At 39.5% G+C, this 20370-nt stretch overlaps 1 protein-coding gene and 1 long non-coding RNA gene across 2 annotated transcripts; both read left to right on the forward strand.

Annotated features, from left to right (window-relative positions):
* Positions 1 to 850: 850 nt before the first annotated feature.
* On the forward strand, positions 851 to 3053 carry LOC117532861. Its single transcript, XR_004566936.1, has 3 exons — positions 851 to 944; positions 1910 to 2111; positions 2844 to 3053. It is a non-coding gene; the product is annotated as an uncharacterized LOC117532861 (long non-coding RNA).
* Positions 3054 to 5213: 2160 nt separating this feature from the next.
* Positions 5214 to 10343, forward strand: szrd1 (SUZ RNA binding domain containing 1). Its single transcript, XM_034196427.1, has 4 exons — positions 5214 to 5360; positions 6624 to 6673; positions 6987 to 7256; positions 8380 to 10343. The coding sequence occupies exons 1-4, from the start codon at positions 5316 to 5318 to the stop codon at positions 8489 to 8491; spliced, it is 477 nt and encodes a 158-aa protein (XP_034052318.1). The 5' UTR covers positions 5214 to 5315; the 3' UTR covers positions 8492 to 10343.
* The last annotated feature ends 10027 nt before the right edge of the window (positions 10344 to 20370 follow it).

A 20370-nucleotide genomic window follows, 5' to 3' on the forward strand; every position in this document is an offset into this window, starting at 1 on the left:
GTAACATTATTGGGCTCTAGGTCCATTTAGCTTGGAGCTATGCTGGAGCAAGCATGATTGGCGTTTGTATAGGCAGTTAGAAGCTATGAACTCTGCCAACATCTTAAATAGGACTCAGATCATCTTGAAACTATAGGTAAAATCATACAATTGAGACTATGACGTCACACCAACACAACAAAATCAGTCCTCAACACCATTGATCAATTCTTATCTACCAAAAGTTGCTGATGTTAATACAAGTAATGGTTGTCTCATGAGTAAAGACAAGCAGACCAAAACAAAGTTATTCCAATATGCAAATACTGTTGTTATCATACAAAAATAAAACAAGTCATCTGGCTGTTCCCCTGTTTAATATGTGCCTCATCTGATGTGTTAAGGTCAGTAAGACCTGTAATCAGTAACACCTGATTACTAGGTAATAAACAAGAGAATTGTTGGGATGCTGCATTCAGGGGCGGACTGGCCATTGGGAATACCGGGAGTTTTCCAGGTGGACCGGTACCGAAGTGTGCTGGTTGGACAATCCCCCCGCCCCCCCCCTCCCTCTCTTCAGACAGAGGGTGAAGAGAGGTGCTGCAGCGGCATGAGAAAAATAAAGACCTTTTTGAACATTAAAGCACAGTAGATATCACAGTAGAGGCACTTAATACAAATATGATCCTGAAAATTGTGCATTGCAGTCCACTATCTGCACAAGATGTGACGAAACCATAGACTACAAGCTTAAAGTGCCCCTTATCACCAAGAGTCATATAAGAAAAGCTGGAGCACAACCAATGGATTTATGACAGGCTGACCTCAGTCGACTCGACACCATATGTCGACACATGAACTATGACCAAGGTCTCATAAGAAGCAGGAGGCAGGGCTCTCTCAGTCTTTAAAGGTGCGCAGCTGAGCTTTGTTGGCAGATTGTAAAGTGTTTCAGACCCATACAGGTGAGCACTCATTCAGTTTATTTGAATATGGGGAATGTAAAGTGAATTCTGATTAGGGTGACAATGATCAAATCAAATTAAATCACTGCTTTTGACTCTGATTACTTCAGTCATGTCATCAGATTAAGCTCCAGAGTTGATTAAACTCTCGAAATAGTTGACTGACATGTGGAGTTTTTCCATATGTGCCAGCACGCAGCTCGCATTTCTTTAACAACAGGGCTACCCGGTTTTGAAGGGGTCCATGGTTCCACAGAACGGCTGTGACTATTGGTTAAATTATCAGATCTAAAACACTGTAAAAAACACAGTTTCAAAAGAAGAGTCCAACATTAGTACTGCTGCTTAATCTTTCTACTGGTTTAAAGTAGGTCTACGCAGTTTTTTATTGACGCTAAAAACAGTTCCGCTAAATTGGTTATAAAAACATTCCCGTCAATTCTTCAAAATAAAGGTCCATCGTTATTTGTTATTTAAATGCTTTTATTATGAAGTGGCAAACCGTTTAATGCTGCGATTTCATCAGCTGTAACTTGACGTGACTTCTGATACAGCAGAAAACGAACGTGAAATTGTGAAAATAAAGAAGATATCTAAAAGAACAAACAGGGACACAGGAAAGAAAGTTTAGTTTCAGAGATTGAGTTATAATTTAGAGAGATTCGGCACAACTCGGTTCGCAAATCCTGGTAATGTAAACGCATTATCAGATGCATGGTGGTTTGACGCTGTCAAAAGTGCCAATGAAAATGCTCAATGACACCTAAACTAATTTGAAATGTTGTAAAATATGTTTAGACTTAATGCATAAGTGCATTATGCATGCAGGTTCTTAAAGCTTTTATTTGATAAATTGCCTGCAGTAAGTTACTTTTGATGTAGGCTAATCATTAGGCCTACTATACAATAATTCCATGTTCAACCTAACATTTGTATAATACTTAATAGACATGTTGTGTGTTCAGGCTAAGCAGCGACTCTGAGGGATCCTTATATCTGGTCTATCAGTGACTCTAGTCAGCAGGTAGAGAAACCTCTGAGGAGAGGAAGAAGCTATTCCCTCATGGACCCTAACACTACCAGCGCAGGCAGCGTGCAGTATGACCGCTGGAACGAGGACAACATCAACATGAACGTAAAGGCATCATCACAGACTACTTCACAGAGGTGAGACACAGGCAATAATGTAAAAATATTAAATTGTCATATTGCTGAGGATTTTCTGCTGCCACAAGAAAACAAAAACTAGTTTAAAAGTATAGATGTTGATGAGACAAAAGCATATACTGGGACATGAATGGAAGGATTTTTATGCGGTTGTATTTCATGTCACAAAATACAAAGTTAACCATTATAGGGGCCCTATCATGCTTATCTTCATGTTCATATTGGTTTTGAGAATTGAGCCTCTTTTGTGACATGTTTTCATGCTTTAATGTTCAAAAAGCTCTTTATTTTTCTCAAACTACCTGTGCTGCTGCACCTCTTTTCACCCACTGCTGAAACCAGAGCCCAGTCTGCTCTGATTGGTTAGCTGGCCGGCTTTGTTGTGATTGGCCAAACGCTTAGAGATGTCCCGCCCTTAGCCTTCCACGTACAATGTGTTGGGGCGCTAGCCAATAGAAGTGACGTGTTACATAGTGATGTCACTATATTACGGATGTAGTATAGAAGCTTAACAACTTATATATTGCACTGCATCAAAGGGAAAACCCTTAATTACATAAGGGACATTTTAACTTGACACAAATTGAAATATTTAGTAATAGGTTTTCTAAAACCATATAGTCAAAATGAAGCGACAATGTGTTGAAAAACAGGTAATGAGTCACAACGGTCAGTTCAACATTCAACTATGCTGTTAACCCTGACTCTGCCTCCCTCTCTTTACTTTCACAGGATCTACAGCAGTCTGTGTAACGGCAGCTCTGGAGTAGCAGTGAAGACGGCCGGAGCTTTGGCTGCATTGGTGTCCATCTACATTATAGGATACGTAACGGGATACTACGTCCATAGGTGCTGATGGTGGATCATTATGATTTTGGATAAACTACAACATTTAAAAAAAGTGTTTTGAATAAAAGTCCCAAAGGTTTATGTAAGTCATCAGAGCAGAAGTCTTTTTGTTGCTTTTTCATCACTTCACTTGCATCATGTTAACCCTGACTTGTTTTATGCTGATGTTTTTGGCTTTAGGACAACTAGTTTCAACATTATTTTTGTTTTGTTAGAGGGATAACTGCTTCATGGTAATTGCCAATCGTTGTTGCTGGTTTAGCATCACAAGTCCTTACAGTTCTGAGGATTTCCAAGCCACTCCTTTCCTTTTCCAAATCTAAAATTCATTTTGGTTACCAGTTTCTAGAATGGTCTAGATCCGGCCAAAAGACAAGACATCTGTGGTATTGAACTCACAGTGTCTTTAAATTATTTTCAGGAAAAAGGTAATCTTCTGCACAGGTGATGATACGTTTTTTAAGAACTGTGTAGTTTAATTGAGCAGCTATAACCAATGCAGGTGAAACAACGACTAAATCCCAGACTTTATTTAGATAAAATGTGGAGCTTTATAAATAATTTGTTACAACAAAATAATTTGTTACAACAAAAAATAACTAAACTATTGATTGGACATTTTTTTTAATGGATTTGCTCTCAAATGCAAACTAACTTCTGGATTTCCAAATAAATACCACCTAATTGAACAGAATGTGCATGTCTTTGCACATGATTTAGCCATGAGGATATGTATTCTGTCACTGTGAACATGTGGGACTACATGTTCAGAGCAGGTGTCTGTGCCTACTTGAAACCTAAACTGGAGGTTTCGATTTCAAGTCAAGTTTAAGAATATGTTTTGCTGGTGGCCTTCACCAGGGTCTTCATAAAACATGTTACAAAGAACATATAATAATTGCCTAAAATGTTCACTGTAATAGACTATTGACCTTCTGAGATCATTTCCACAGCACCATTGGAGCAGTAAAGCTGGGTTAATAATCTTTAATATACATGTCCATAGAGTATTTAGACAAGAGTCTAGACCTAGGATATTAAAATATGCGTTCAAAACGTTTCACTTTTAAATTTAAAACGAGGCCCTATATGCTTTTTGGGGTTTTGGATTTCCTGTAGAGTGTTATATACGTTTTTGTGGATGTAAATAGTAAAAAAGGCTAAAATCCCCAAATAGTAGTGAAAAAGAAGACATACATCAAGTGAATGTCTATGACACCTTTACAGGTCAGCAGGCTGTTGAGATTTGTGACCTATATCGTTTTTTTGAGATCCTTAAAGTGCGATAGGCTGGCCATGTATACGTTAAAGCACCACAAATATTAATAAGACAATGTGGCACATGAAAAGCTGACATGCATTATCAGATGTCAATAAGTAATTTCTATTTTTATCAAATAACCTCAACGATATCTGTTCCAAATCATGCTAACAACTTCCTATAAGTGTTTAAAAAGCCTCTCTTATCTGAGAACACAATTTGATAAAGAGGGGAAGCAAATATAATTCCAGTAGCAATAAAACAACATTTATGTCTTACCAGTCAGTCAATGTACAAAGTCCAATAAATAGAATAAAAGGCACGTTGTTGTTCAATTAGTAAAGTTTTCATTATTATACACAAACCACCGACGAGTTTAGAATATTTGTATGATGTTATAAGATAAGATAGAACTTTATTGATTATGGAAGGTTATGTATGTTTACATGATCAACATTTTTTTAATTATCTTTTTTAGTGCTGATAAAACAACTTACTAACTCGACCACAAATATAAAACTGTCTTCTTCTTGGAAATAGAATAGTTATATTTTAAAAGGAAATTAACAGTCACAAAATCATAAAGGATTTAGAGCTGTTTTGTATTGAACTATAAAAGAGTTGGATTTTCGTATGAGCATTGGCAGGAAATGTTAGTGAATAGCACAGTACAGCATATTTTCCATGATGTTATTCAATTTTTTTAATGAAATTCAGGAGGTTCATGATAATTTCCTAAAATAAAAATGCCTCTGCTTGTTATGTGTGCCACAAACAAAACAAAAGTTGATACAAATGAATTGTTTAGAAGAAGATTATAACTGCTACATTACATTTGTATGTAACTAATTCAAGTTGAAGCGTTTAAATGATTGACATTCAAAATGAGGGAAGAAAAAGAGACAGTTCACTTTCTTAAAAACGTATGTTCTCTGACTACTGTGGTTAGACATTTCTCGCCCACTCCTGCCTGTATAGAGGGGTATCATGCGCAGGGGAAACCCGTCAGTGTGATGTCAAAGCGGGCCGGTGGAGAGGCGGATCTGAGGAGCGCAGGACGGCCAGCTCCACAGCGTGTCTGAGCAAAATGAAACATGGATGAGGTCGACGAAAGTTGGGAGGAAGCTGCTGATAGTGGGGTAACTAATGAATGGCTTAACATACCTTCACCGATATGCGAAAATCGTTTTTTTTCCGTCTTTATATTCACAAGTTTGCTTTTAAAAGTTCCCATAACGGTGTTTTATGTGAACGACTCCCACGGGCCAACAATGTGGCTAATGCTAGCGTTAGCTTTAAGAAACTTGGCGAGCTAACGTCAAGTAGCTAGCGAGCGAGGCAGGCTTAACATGGACTTAGCCAACTAACTAGCCAAGTGACGCTCGCTAGTAAAACAATTTCTTATGAAAGTACTTCTATATGCCTGATAATTGGCTAACGGCGACGAGCTAACCTATATAGTTACACGAAGCGCAACATAACTAGAGTTTATGTTGAAATGCCTTGGTTGACGTCGGCTAATGCTAAGCTTGCTATGTATTGCATGGCTAACATGAGAAATGTGTTGATTGAATATTGGTTTACTCATTAGAAAATGAACACACCTAGCTCAAGACCCGTCCGCGACACACTATTGTCTCATATGTAATGTGATAAACAACATATGTATTACTAATAAGCCTAACACTGATTCATCTCAGTAACGAGTATCATTCTGTGGACGACGACTCGCAGCGTTGTAAATCATTTAGGTTGTTCGAAACGTTACTGTCAAAGTGATAATGTGTTTTTTAGCAAGGCCGGTTGACTAACAGATTATTTAAATGTGTACACAACGTTAATTTAGCAGTCTTATAGCACACTATCAATAACATACTTAAACCTTAGATTGACTAACTAGTTTGGTGGTTTAACAAGGCCACGTTGTTGTGGGATAATATTTCAGCCATGTTGTTAAGTATTGGCCCAGGACGAGTTAGTTATGTCGCCAAACTGGCAGGTTGGTAACATGTCACTAAAATTAGCTTTTGTCTAGTTTGGCAGACTGTCAATAGCTCGTGATGTCAAGAACGTGGCTCTAAGAAGAAGCCAGCAGCACATCAAATTAAAGTTAAACAGCTTTCAAACTTCATCGCTATGTATTTTCTTTACAGTATATAATGCACCTAATCAAACCCTAAATTCATATTTTCCTTACTGCCTACACGTCAGGCGGGATAATGTCAGCTAGTTCACTTTCTGTTATGACTTGGGAGCAATGCTTACATGTATAAATAGCTTGTAACGTAATCTAGCTTTCCATCCGCTCACTACCTGCCTCACTTTTCACTTCTACCCTCAAATTAGTTGGACCATGTTGTTTGTTTTCATGAATACATGTTTGTACTGTTTTGTCCCCACAGGAAATGGAAAAACGGTTAGAAGAGAAGCTAAGGATCAGCCAGAAAGAAAAGTAAGGCCTTAGCAAGTATAAGCTCGAATATGTGAATTTTTAAAATGATTGCTTTGATTTACAATCAAAACGATCCAGTTTCTCTGTACTCGCCTTAACATAACTTCAGAAGTTTTACTGATTATCAAGAGCACCTTTTCAGAAATTGTTATAATACAGGGCAAAACGCAATCAGTAATTCAAACTTCTAACTTAAAGGCTTTTGTTCATGCATGTAGCGTCTAAGCTATTATCAGCTAGCCCTGCCTTCTCTCTTCATGTCTTCTTCCTGTGTCTCATATCATTAATGTGGGTGTCCTGTGTCTGCTTCCAGGGAGACCAGTAATAACTCTTTGCGATCTCCGCTGAAAACAACCATGGTGATACAGGACGACTCCCTCCCAGCAGCCCCCCCTCCTCAGATACGCATTTTGAAGCGGCCTACGAGTAACGGGTCGTTCGGATCGCCCTCGAATCAGAACCGGCCTACCCCACAGGTCAAGTCTCTGGCTCAGCGCGAGGCAGAGTACGCCGAGGCCAGGAAGAGAATACTGGGCAGCGCCTGCCCAGAGGAGACGCCTCAGGACAAACCCAACACTGACAAGTAATATTCCACAAATCTTTTAACAGTATCTTTATGCTAAAGACTTGTTTGCTTTACTGTTTTGTTAACAGGCAGTTCATGAAAAGGTGTTATTTTAGAGTCCACCCATCCATCCACCTTGATTTCAGTAATAACATATTTTGTAGGTCTGTAAAGTTAACGCGTTAACGCAAAAAAAAAAATAACGCCACTAATTATTTTTAACTAATTACACGCGATTAACGCATGTGTATTTTTTGTCCTCGGCCGCCCCGTAGTTTCAGCGCATCGAGTTTAAAATACCATCTACAAGCTGATGCTGACAGCCCCGCTCCTGCCGTCCGCTTGCGGCAGACCACACTTCCACGCTCACCGGCAGGCACCGACTGGCCATCGGGAGGACCGGGAGGGTGTGTGGCGTGAGCGAGAGAACGTGCACACCTTACGTGTATTGCTGTTGTTAGCATCTGGTGCTAGCTAGCTGCGCTAACGGATATAAGGAGCTGTTTCAATGAAAACAGAGGAGCGACATTTCGCCGAGCACTTGACTTTATGCAGGAAGCCAGACAGTGGGACATTGTACGAAAAGTCAGCACACTCAGCACGGATAGTGCGCGCAACATGATTGTAGCGTCCAGGCAGCTCACACACACACACACACACACACACACACACACATACACACACACACACACACACACACACACTGTATTGTGTATGAGAGAGGTTCCAGGTTGAATTGAGGTGGATATTTGTAATGTTCAGAGGTTGTTATGTTTAATATTCATGAGAATATTTGTCATTGTTCAAATGATAATAAACAAACATTTGCATAAAGCATATTTGTCCACTCATATGTTGATAAGAGTATTAAAAACTTGAAAAATATCCCTCTAAGGAACATTTAGAACAGATAAAAAAATGTACGATTAATTTGCGATTAACTATGGACAATCATGCGATTAAATATTTTAATCGACTGACAGCCCTAATATTTTGTTTTTGATTATTTAAAATGTTTTTGTGACAAAAAAAAACAGTGCCATATTTTGATTGAAGCAGTGTTTTACCACATCTGTCCAGCAGCTGGCATGTGGGAAATGCCGCTGTCATTTATTCATTCCGATTCCTCTTTCTCTGCCAGGGCAGGGCGCAATAACTCTACACTGCCTTCAGAGGACACCCGATCAAACAATCACACTGTCCGGCAGCCAGCCAGCCCAGACGGCACCCAGGGGTTCCGGCAGCACCGATAAGAAGGCTCTGCGGCCACCCAACACCTGAGGGGAGAGAGACCAGGAGCCACCAGAGCAAAGACAGCGCTTTATTCTTCAAACTGCCTTCCTTCAGCTCCATTATATCGGATGGGCTGCGAGGAACCACGGGAGGAAGTGGGTTGGAAATGTGCTCTCTTCTCCCCTCACTCGAGTCTGTTTGACACTGTGATTATGGACTTATTCTGGACTCACTGTGATGATCCCTTTAAGAGACGCCCCTCGCCTCCATCTCTCTACTCCTTCAGCGGCTCCATCTCAGGACGCCCACAAGGCAGAAGCGAAGACTTTAAACACAGAAGGGCAGAGAACACGAGGTGACAGGCCATAGCAAAATGAGATGAGCTGGTATTCGGGCAGCAGCTTTTCCCCAGTAATAATACCCGTCATCACTTCTCACATCTTTTTACAAACATGTTTTTAATTGTTGCTTGTCTTTAATTATCTATACTAGGGATGCTTTGATATCTACAGACATACACCATTAACACCTGGTATTAAAACAGTCAATATTGAGATTCACTTTATTATAATCCTGCAGTATTTATAGAATAGGAAACGGTCAAACGTTTTCACCATTAATGGTGAAATAGTCTGAGTTTTGGTTTGTCTTTCAAACAGAGACCCCAAAGGCTGCAGCTTGGGGTGTCAGATGTCCCGCAGACAGTAAACTCACCACTGAAGCAGACTACTTCACTGGTACCTGAGCTGTTAGCATTATCAGTGCACCCCTAATATATAAAATGCCATTTGTTTTTCAACACTGAGGGTAAGGGTCACGTGTCAGGTTGTATATCTGACCGGTTCTGTCTTTTGTTAGTTTTTTAAATTAAGCTTTTCAGCTGTCTTCCCTCGACTGTCACAGCATCATTTCTATTTAAAAGTAAAAACAAAAAAAGAAGACGAAAGGAAATTGGGGGTTTAAGTCTGTTTTTAAGTAGCTTTTCTGCCTTTTTTTACAAGATGGTAGCAATGTCAGTATTTTAATCGAAATGAACCAAAATCCCATTTTAAAAACAATCCACCTGTAAATGTATAGGAGTTTATTCAGATGTCATTATTCGAAGGTGGCGTTGGCAGCATCTCCAGGAAAGGTTGGATCGGGGAATGCATTTACTGCTGTACATCAAGCCTCTCCGTCCTATCTCCACCTCGTCAGCGGTGGTGCTCGTTTAATCTTGTCCCTCGCTGACGCACAGTATGCAGGAACTCGGGTGCAAGTGAACGAGACTGAATGAATGAAATGAACTAAGATTGTATTTTTCCAGCGGCTCCGACGGCTCAAACAGCAAAATGTCCGTATTAAAGCTTGGGTTAAAATAATGTGCTATACAGTGAAATGAAACGATGTCCATGTCCCAAGTTGAATGAATGGCAGTTAATTTGTTTTTGTCTGAAATGGTCAAATCAGCACGTGTGAATGCTCAGTCACTGATGGTCCTCTGATTAAATGGAGACACAGCTGTATGTAAACCAGAGAGGAAGAGAATTCCTGTATGAGCAGGACTATTGTGCCCTATAGATGTTCTTTATTTGTTCAAACAGAAGAGATCTCAATAAAAGCCATATTCGCATGGTGCACATCATGAATACAAAAGTTTATTATAAAGGTTGAATTCAGCTTGTGCCTCCTGTATCACACCTTCACTTCCTGGTGGTTGATTTGCGTTGCTGTAGTTCAACCGAATATATCCGAGGGAGAATTCATGATACTGTTGAGAGATTTTAGTTCAGGAAGTAAAGGAGCAGAGCAGGAGACTGATGGGTTTAGCTGAGTGAGAACACAAACTGCCTGTAAATAATGATTTAATAAAAAAGATTTGCAAAAAATGTTTTTATTTTGTTTGGCATGTTCATTGCTTTACATTGAATTGGCAGGCACTTGCTCTTGTCCAAAGAGGCTCATATGTCCATTTGAACTCAATAGGAACATTAACACTCATCACATAGTCAGTGTTTTGGATAATCTGAAGTAACAAAAGTATTGTTAGGTGTTGCTGTTGGAAATGTTAAGTGTACATTTTCAGAGCATTGAGCCTATACATATAATTCCATTAATCTCTACTGTATTGGAGAGGGGGGGAATACATCAACACCTAAATAAATTCACCCCAAAAAATATTTCTGTAATTTGGCTGACCCTTTAATTAGCTAAAAACATGCAAACCCACCAGGGTTATATGGTTCTTTAACCCCAGGACCACACCCTTAAAAGTTCCTGGGGCCATTTTTCAGCCATTCGGGTTTTGATATTCATGCCATTTTGGCTGTGGTGAATGAATATTGCTCAAACTTGCCAGAGGATATTCTTTTTTTAGTTGTATTTTGAATTGTCGTCTCAGTTCCTTAAATTAGCCTACAATGGCTAAGCTACACAAAAACCGACATATTTGTTCCTAGTGGCAAAAAATGCCCCATTGAAAATGCTTTTTTTTAACCCACATTTATCTTATCACAAACTCTTGATTTCCTTTAAGATTTCCTTTTGGACTTCTAGCTTTAAAACATTTTTTTACATTTGTCTACAAGATGGCGATCATTTTAACCCTTTGAAGCCTGCAGCAAAATGTCACTTTTTACTGTTTTCTACAAGGCTGACTTGCTACTGAAATTATATGTGTGTGTGGATTTTGATGTTGGATAATGGTATGTGTGTGTGTCAGGCCCGGTTCCAGAACAAAATGACTCAGGGTGCATCTGAGATTAGAGAGGGTGCAGTGGTAAAGTGCTATTTTTATAAGTGGGGGGTGGACCTAACACCCTCTAGGGGGGTCCTCACCTATTTTTTTTTAAATATTGAAGTTAAAAGCATCAATCTGGTGCACTTTGAGAGCAAAATGAAGAGATCTATGGATCTATGTGCTCTTTGCTTGATTCATGCCTTCCCAGTCCCTTATCACGTAGCCTATAAGAGCATGGGATTAGTTTTGTATCATAAAGATAAAGCAACACTTTCTCAGAATAAAGCAAAACTATGAGTTTAAAAGAAAAAAAACTGAGTCAAGCAAAATAAAATAAATTTCAAAAATAAAACTATAAGTTGCAAACAAATCATTTGTGTAATCATGTAAACTATAAGTCTTTTTTCTTTGTTTTAACATAGGTTTTTGTTTTGCAGTTCGTTTATTCTTTCTCAATGATCAGACTTTTGCTCTCGCTGCAGCACTCTCTTTTGCGCTCCCTGATTTTTTGTTTGAGATTCTGACACAAACCTCCCAGGTGGGCGGGACTGTCAGGGGTGCGTCCCCATTGGCTACTCAGTTTTAGAGTGACAGCCCAGTCCTTCAACGATTGTACAGTGCAGGAAGCTGCGGTGCGGTAGCTGAGCTTGGATAGAACACCCCCAGAAGAACCAGCATTTCAATTATTATAATACTACAAGTGAAGATATATGCAAGTATTGATCATTTGTGTTGTTTGTGCTGTACTATACGGTCTGTTTCTTTATTGTGGTAAGTGAGAAGTAAAGCTGTGCTATGAAAGTTAGCTTTTGCTACCTTTAGATCCATAACAATGCAAGCTAAGTAGCCTAACAGTTAGCTACATAGCTAGCAGTGAGTGAGCGTGCAGACACCGGCGCACACACTTAAACGGACTCGTGTGCCTGACTCTACCAACAGGCTTTCATGATTCTGTTTAGATATGCAAGTATAAGCCATGATAGCTTATTTTATTAACACGCTAATTTGATATGAAAATTAATGGAGGCTGACTTAACTTAGTAGGAAAACCTACCGTCCATGACTGCCCCTGAGCTGTGTTTTATTTGTTAACTTCATATTTTTCATTTCCTAAAACATTTATTTTCCTCTCATATTAACAGTGTGGATCATTGAGACAGCGTGGTGTCCATAGGTCTTGTCCCGTTTTCCCACTTCCTCTGAGGGGATAGCACGGAGGGGGGGCATGAAGAAAGACCAGGGTTGCGTTCTTAGTAACCTTCCTAACGGAGTGAAATTACCCGGAAGTACGTCACTGGCAGCCATGATAAGTGCCGTTCCAATCCTCTAGTCTAAATGAAAGGAAAGAAGGTTTCAAACTTCCTTTATAACCTCCTTTAGCTTAGGAACCACTGGACCTCCCTAACCCAGAGCCCTAGAGAGATAAGAGTTACGACACTCCCATAGACCTCCGTTGTAAAAAATGGCGGCGCCTACTTCCGGGGTATGGACTTCGAAATAGTTCAAAAATATTGTCATTTGGGCGTTGGACCTCATTCACTTACATTACGGCGCGTCGATTAGTTCCAGAGGTAAGTTGCTGAAATATCGAACTCTTTTGAATTGTCAACTGTCTATATTGTATCAGAGGCCCTTTATGATGCTTATACTGGTCTTCATTTGTATATGCATTGCACAGCGTAATTATCTATATTTTATCTTGGTTGTTACAACCAATTTAGCTAGCATTGCCTGCTAGTTAGCTAGCGCGACTTCGTCAGCTTTGAAGGTAAGATTTGATTGATTGATTGATTGATTGAAAAGTTTATTAACAGCTTGTATATTGGGTACAGTACAGTACAGCTCAAAACATACAATTGTTAAGGGGATGCAGACCAGAGAAAGACTTTCGTCTTGTTTACATCAGGGTCCCCCATTTCCAATTCATCATGTCATTTAAGACATATAAGACATATTTGACATACAGATGGCTTATTTACAATTTACATACAGGTGGTTTTTTACATACAGATTGCTTATTTACAATTTTCATTTTAGATTTCGTTCTAATACATCCTAACCGGACATTTAAGACATACCAAGTCTACAGATATACAGTTAGTAACAGAGTCTAAAATGCGAGTATATACATAGATGGGGGGGGGGGGAAGCTGTCCATTGAACGACAGGTTGAGATTTGTACCATTACCGGGGCCAGTTTTGCAATGCTCTCCCCCGAAGGTGCTCTTTAAGAGAGGTTTTGAAGGTAAGTGTAGAGGAAACTTCTGTGTAGCTATGCAGTGGGAGTCACCGACTCAGGAAGGAGACACGGGAAGAGCAGTAGCTTTGATGTCAAACACATGATGGTTTATTTGGAGTTAACGGCCGGAGGATTCACATCACAAGTCCAAGAGTCAGAGGTTCTGACTTCACGGTAGAGTTGCCACGTCAATTCTGGAGAGCCTCTCTCTTGCCAGCCCATCTAACTGGTTTCGCAGAGAGTAAACAACATATTTGAGGAGATAGCCTAAACAGTGTGGGAACACAGAGCTACTTGCCTCGGACACTTATGACCTCGAAGATTTTACCTTGGAGTCCACAAATACAGAGAAGGAAGTGTCCCAGTGTACCCACAACACAGACCATCTGTGACCCAGTATTGACCGGTCACAGAATGGGAATAATAACATTATTGGCTAAGCAGCCTGTGTCCTTAAAGAAGGTAAACAGACATCAAGGTTTGTCCTGTATGTCACATCTTGGCGTCTATGACAATTATTTCCATAACAGTCCTCTCTTTTTATCATTTATGATAACCTAAAAACATTAGTCTAATAATAATTTGGTCAATAATTAACTCAATAGGCGTCTCCAGATTCGAGTGTGGTCTCACCTTACATTAATTACATCACAAAGTAGAATAAGATTGAAACATTCAATCACAATGATTGATACAGCCAATCATAATAGGAAAAATCATCTCTCATCAGTGTTTGATCATCTTTTGTCAAAAGCATAATAATGAACACACATAAAACACAGGTGCACAATGGCTAAATATTTGTTTTTAAACTAATATTTTTTTTATCATTTACCATTAGTTAATTTCATTCATCAAACTATAAAATCAAAACCAGCTTGCCGCTTTAAAGATTTACTTCAAGGCAATCACTAGTCAAAAGCATTTTAAAACTCAGGATCGTACGAGATCCAGCTACAAATTCACAGTTAGAGTATAGAATTCACAATGGTGATTTGATCAATCTGTAATCTGCAAAAGTGCAGTGTCCTCAATTTTAGGATTACTTTTACGTTTACTTAAATACGCTTTAGTCAAGAGTAAGGCACTTAGTGAAATCAATACATTCATTTTAGTCAAGTACATTGTTCAAAATCTGAAAAGGAAAAGTTAGGCAAATATTCAAAGACTTTTGTAAAAAACCTGGAAAGGAAGGATTAAACATTTTTAAACCTTGAATTATTACATTTGTAAATGCTACCACTGATCTGTACCAAATTAAGTCTATCAAGTATTCCTATTAGCCATACTTACCTGAGCTACTTATGGTACTTGGAAAGGATTCTTCTGTGTTTATCTAATGTTGAGAATATCAATTTCTTTAAATTATACTTCTCTAATTTGAGGATCAAATATGCTACATAATTGTTATATGAAATATTATAAATATTCTTAAACTGAAATTAATCCAGTACTTGAAACATCTTTCTATGCATGGATAATACATTAAAGAGTAGTGTTGTTAAGCCTGATTGCTGGATTCAAATCCACTAGAGTGCATGTACCTATCCAGAGGGGAGCCAGAACTTGATAGAGCTTGTCGCCGCACAACCAAACGTAATCTTGTGGCGAGCTAAACCCCACATCACTGGGCCAGGCCAGTTGTATTGCTCACGGTTGCGTTGTCCCAGGCGAGCCGTCATCACGAGGTGGGAATGCTCCATGGGGTGTGTGTGTGTATTCCTTCGGTCGATTTTGTGACACGGACAGTCAGACTCCGCACACCGGTAACACAAACGAGGAACCAGAGAGCATATGGAACCGCTCAGCTGGCACTTGCCTGTGATACCTTGTGTGTAGTGTGTTTTGGTGTATGTAGTGCAAGTGTGGTGCAAGTTGGTGATTAGGACACATCACTTGTTGTCATCTACTTTTGTTGGTGATTAGGACACATCACTTGTTGTCATCTACTTTTGTTGGTGATTAGGACACATCACTTGTTGTCATCTACTTTTGTTGGTGACTAGGACCTTGCAGTGGCTGGCGTGGACCCACGTAGCTCTCTCTCTGACCCTTGGCCTTCAGAGCTGTCCTACTGTAGTTATTGGGTTAACACTTGATAGGGATGTTTTCCTGAGTGCAGACAACTCAAGGTAATGGATTAGCACATTATCATTTAAATACAAAAATAGGATAGGCCCCTCAGAATTATTTGGGAGCCTTCCTGAGACATGCACATGCATAAATGTAAGGTTTGTGTTAGTCATTTAACATGCAAGAATCATATACTCATCAGTCCAAAGTAGAGAAATGTTATTGTAATTTAAAGGTGAGCTAGTCCCTGCGGATATCACCCCTTCTCAATGATTCTAAATGTTATATTAATTCACCATTTACCGTTTGATAACATATTAGTTTATCAGAAATATTTTCCTCTTCCATAAAACAGGTTTGAGAAATAAATGTTCCTATATAAAATCAATTACTCAATATAATTGACTCTTCCCTCCCTTTTCTTACATATGTCTCATATGAAATAATAACTTAGGAGTCTATTTAAGCATGGTGTAATCTATTGATCGAGAAGACTCAGTATCACCTGTGTGCAGCTTACAAAAAAACAAACAATTGTGAGAAACATATATTATGCAGGAAATGCATACCTTTGTTAAAAAAACAAAGCATATCTGATTTGGGAGGAAAAGCTTCAACCCCCTTAACATCTGAGTTATTACTGAAAGCATAGCATAAATGATAGTGGGTGTCTGAGGGTGTTATTACTGAGAAATGTCAAACACATTCAAAACCTTATATTTGAAAACAGGTTTGCATTCCTCCACTTAAAGTGACGTTATCATTGGAAACAATAAAAGCTAATTGTTTTGATGTAGAATCTATCAATTGAATCGTTAGAGCAGAACAGAATGGTCGTATTGTAGCCTGAGTACCGTGCAGCCTTCAGTTTCACCAGGTGGAAACATTGTCCATATAATGTGAATACATGTAGAACTAGACATTAAGAGGCTCCTGACATTTAGGCCTATTTTAAAAAATAGTAGGGGCTTTTAACAGCTTGCCAACCTACAGGCATCCTCTGCATAGCAGTATGAATAGCCTTAAAAAAACAACCCACTCTGCGGTAACGAGAGTCATATTTCTGAACCAAATGCCCTAAGTTAAGCCGTTAGTCCCATCGGACTGACCCAAGGGTTGGTGCTGGTGTGACCGGGAGGCTTCCAGGTGTTCTTTCAGTTCATGGCTTGGTGGGGGGAGTGGCCCACGTTAGACAGTATTGTTCAGTTTGAGGAGCGGCATTGTCTCTGGAAGCAGGTAATGGTGTCCATTCTCAGACCAGACCATTAATGTCATTTCATGTAGAGCAGCCATAGCATCTCTGTGACTGCACTCAGCCGGACTGTCAGAACTGGGTGATTCTTAGTGAAGCCGTCCAAGGCCATAGACAGAATGGAACCACGTACCAACAAAAGGGACACAAGGTCATCAATGTCTCTCTTTACCATTGGCCTAATTGCACAACAAATTAGTGGGAAAAATGTGGAGCACTAATCCATCATCATGTGAAATGTTGAGTTAATCTAAATAATTACTTATGGGTTGAAATCAAATTAACATTAGAACTAAAGTCAGTCATAATTGGACTTTCCACGGATCCGAATCTAAGCAATACACCATTTCCCCAGCTCTGTAATGAAAAGGATAAGAAGATTAGGTACATTACAGGAGTGTTCCACACCCAAACATGCACACTTATCTTATTCTAGTAGAGATTAGAGGACAAGGTCTAATGTTGTGAACAAAATGATCAAGTCAAAGTTATTTTGTTTATTGTTATGTACCTAATTTAATTTAATAATTAATCTTGAATTACTAATAACTTTAAAGAAGGCAACAATTTACAATTTGGATGAAGTGATTACTCATCCAAAGTGTGTGTGTGTTTGTCTGCCCAAGGTTTAAAACATTTGGGACAGCACAGCAGTGAGAATGTTATGAGAACCAATCTGTTGTTTACACTAAACTCGAAGGAAGCTAGACTGGAACATTTTAAATAAATCAAAACACTTGCACATTAATTAAATACATTTGACATTTAGCTCGAGCTGGGTTCAATACTTTTCTTTATGGTATTTAAAATTGGGCTCGAGTAGAACCCCTGGATTTGGCTTGCAACACAAAGTGATACTGATCTCTGTAGGACCTGGAAATGTTATGATTCAAAGTGCCTGTGAAAGAGAGGCCCTTGGAAAACAACACCTATTTTGTAACTGTAATTACTTATTTTAAAGAAATTGCAACATTATACTTTTAAAGAATTGCTCAATTAATTTAACACATTTATTATGCACACAATAAAAACTTCAACAAATATATTGATCCTGGCTTAACCAGCAACCTTTAGTCTGTTGTTCATAAGCTCGGTTTCAGAAAACTTGTCAGTAGTTTAACAACTATTTTAATTTTAGTATTGTCTCTGGAGACCAATTGGTTGATACTAGAAATAATTTGGAGCAGTTTAATAAAGAATGTTAAACTATTTTTAAAACTGTAATTGAACTTCAACTTATATTAATTACCTGATTCCAGTGGCCAGTTGGAACAGAATAATTAACACAGTTTCCATTTGGCTGCAACAGCGCAAAAGGTTTCAACAACAATTAGTATTATGTCTGAGTCTTGTTCTGCTTATCTGCTTTGTTTCGGAATGTGTTCAATACATTACGTTTTTATTCATTATTACTATACAATACATAGATTAAGAATAAATGAAACAAATAATACAACATTGACCTAAAACCAGATTTTGCAACTCTGATCTCCTCAGGCAGGTCTCTGAGGGTCTCGGGGCGCAGGACGGGCATAGGGTTTATACAAGGTCACAAAGATATCTTAACATACCAGCAATACCATCTAAGAATGGATTATTAAAGCAATATAATCTTATTTTCTTCTTACACCTACAGCGCTCACCCTGAACAGTGTGCTTCTTGTTTACATGTTCCCCTGCACTCAGAGGCAGGACATAAAAACACTTTTTATTTTTCTCAGGTCATTTACTTTTGGTGAGATAACTAAAGTTTAGTTCATTTTACCCTGTCTATGGACTGATTCATTATTAGTTGTTACAAAACATACACAAGACGGCGGGACAAACCAATATAGACCCCCATACAAACAATCAGACAAACAAAACATGAACTCTTAATAAACACCAGCGCGACAGCAAAGCTCATCAGCTCAATTTAGTCCGGATTTTAGAGATCTTAGAGGGGGTGGGAATTCTCTCCAGTGCGGCGTCTTCTCACCCCTCACCCTTGCATACAAGTGATTTATCGGTGCCTGAAAGCCGTCCAAGAACGATAACTAGCTTATCCTCTTGCGACAACCACTAGGCTATTTGTTTCTAGTGGCGCTGTGCCCCCCCGATCGGAGCCCACAGACTTTTTCCCTGCCCTTTCTCTCCAAACAACAGCTCAGTTGACTGTAGTCCGTACGACCAGCCGATATACACTTGCTATCGAGTTCACCTCAAGGTGAAACACAGTTTGCCTATGCTTGCTTGCCACTACACACCTCTGATCAATTAGCCTATAATTGTATGTATGCACTCCTGACCGCCACCTGCTCCAGAGAGCCGTAGCACATCGGGTGATGCACGCACTTCGCGCTGGCCCGTCTAACCATGAGAAAAGCGGTCCTAAACAACGAGTGCTTTTAGACCGTCCCGTTTGAAGGACGGCGGTGCCGTGAGTTAAAACCTATAGGCAATAAGCTGTGACTTTCTCCCTCTCAGCCTGCACTGCTCCAGCCCCACACACACACGGTGAGGTTTTACACACACACGCAAGGCTGCAGCTGGAGCCGTGTTTTTACAGAGAGGTGATAGCAATAAATATCTCTGGCTGCTTATTTTCAACTGCTATGTTTAGCCACTAAGACCCTCAAAATCCGGCGATTTGTTCAATACAAATCTTTTACATTGCTTTCAATTCACACAGAAGCTCCACTTCACTGATGCCCTTTCTTTAAGGTATCTCTAAACATGAGCTGTGCATGCCTGTATGGCACTTCCGTCCCGAGCAGCATACACAGAGGAAATAAGCCAGGACTGAGTCCCCAGACACTGATCTCCTGGGTTTATCATCCCCAAATGTTCATTAACCAAAAGGAAACGCAGCCGATCAGTTTCACAGGTAATTTTAGGATACCGTCAATCACAGATTCTGATAAGGCAATGTCCAAATGTAGATTTGAAAATCACACTTACCAGAATCTGAAGATCTGTTGGCATCCTGCCGACAACGCCAATTTGTAGAGGAAACTTCTGTGTAGCTATGCAGTGGGAGTCACCGACTCAGGAAGGAGACACGGTAGGAGCAGTAGCTTTGATGTCAAACACATGATGGTTTATTTGGAGTTAACGGCCGGAGGATTCACATCACAAGTCCAAGAGTCAGAGGTTCTGACTTCACGGTAGAGTTGCCACGTCAATTCTGGAGAGCCTCTCTCTTGCCAGCCCATCTAACTGGTTTCGCAGAGAGTAAACAACATATTTGAGGAGATAGCCTAAACAGTGTGGGAACACAGAGCTACTTGCCTCGGACACTTATGACCTCGAAGATTTTACCTTGGAGTCCACAAATACAGAGAAGGAAGTGTCCCAGTGTACCCACAACACAGACCATCTGTGACCCAGTATTGACCGGTCACAGAATGGGAATAATAACATTATTGGCTAAGCAGCCTGTGTCCTTAAAGAAGGTAAACAGACATCAAGGTTTGTCCTGTATGTCACATCTTGGCGTCTATGACAATTATTTTCATAACAGTAAGTATAGTTTTACTTTCCTTTACAGTTGTGGGAAGAGCGTTCCACCTTGATGTGGCATAATTGCGAAACGTGTATTCCCCCTTTTTTGTGCCAAATCTGGGTTTCACATGAT

Source organism: Gymnodraco acuticeps, unplaced genomic scaffold, assembly GCF_902827175.1.
Source record: "Gymnodraco acuticeps unplaced genomic scaffold, fGymAcu1.1, whole genome shotgun sequence".
In the NCBI taxonomy this organism is placed as follows: domain Eukaryota; kingdom Metazoa; phylum Chordata; class Actinopteri; order Perciformes; family Bathydraconidae; genus Gymnodraco; species Gymnodraco acuticeps.

Excerpts from the sequence above, each read along its gene's own strand:
- szrd1 (XM_034196427.1), top strand. The coding sequence starts at position 5,316 with ATGGATGAGGTCGACGAAAGTTGGGAGGAAGCTGCTGATAGTGGG. Across the intron at positions 5,361-6,623 it reads AGGAAGCTGCTGATAGTGGG|GAAATGGAAAAACGGTTAGA; the intron begins GTAACTAATGAA and ends TTGTCCCCACAG. Across the intron at positions 6,674-6,986 it reads AGGATCAGCCAGAAAGAAAA|GGAGACCAGTAATAACTCTT; the intron begins GTAAGGCCTTAG and ends GTCTGCTTCCAG.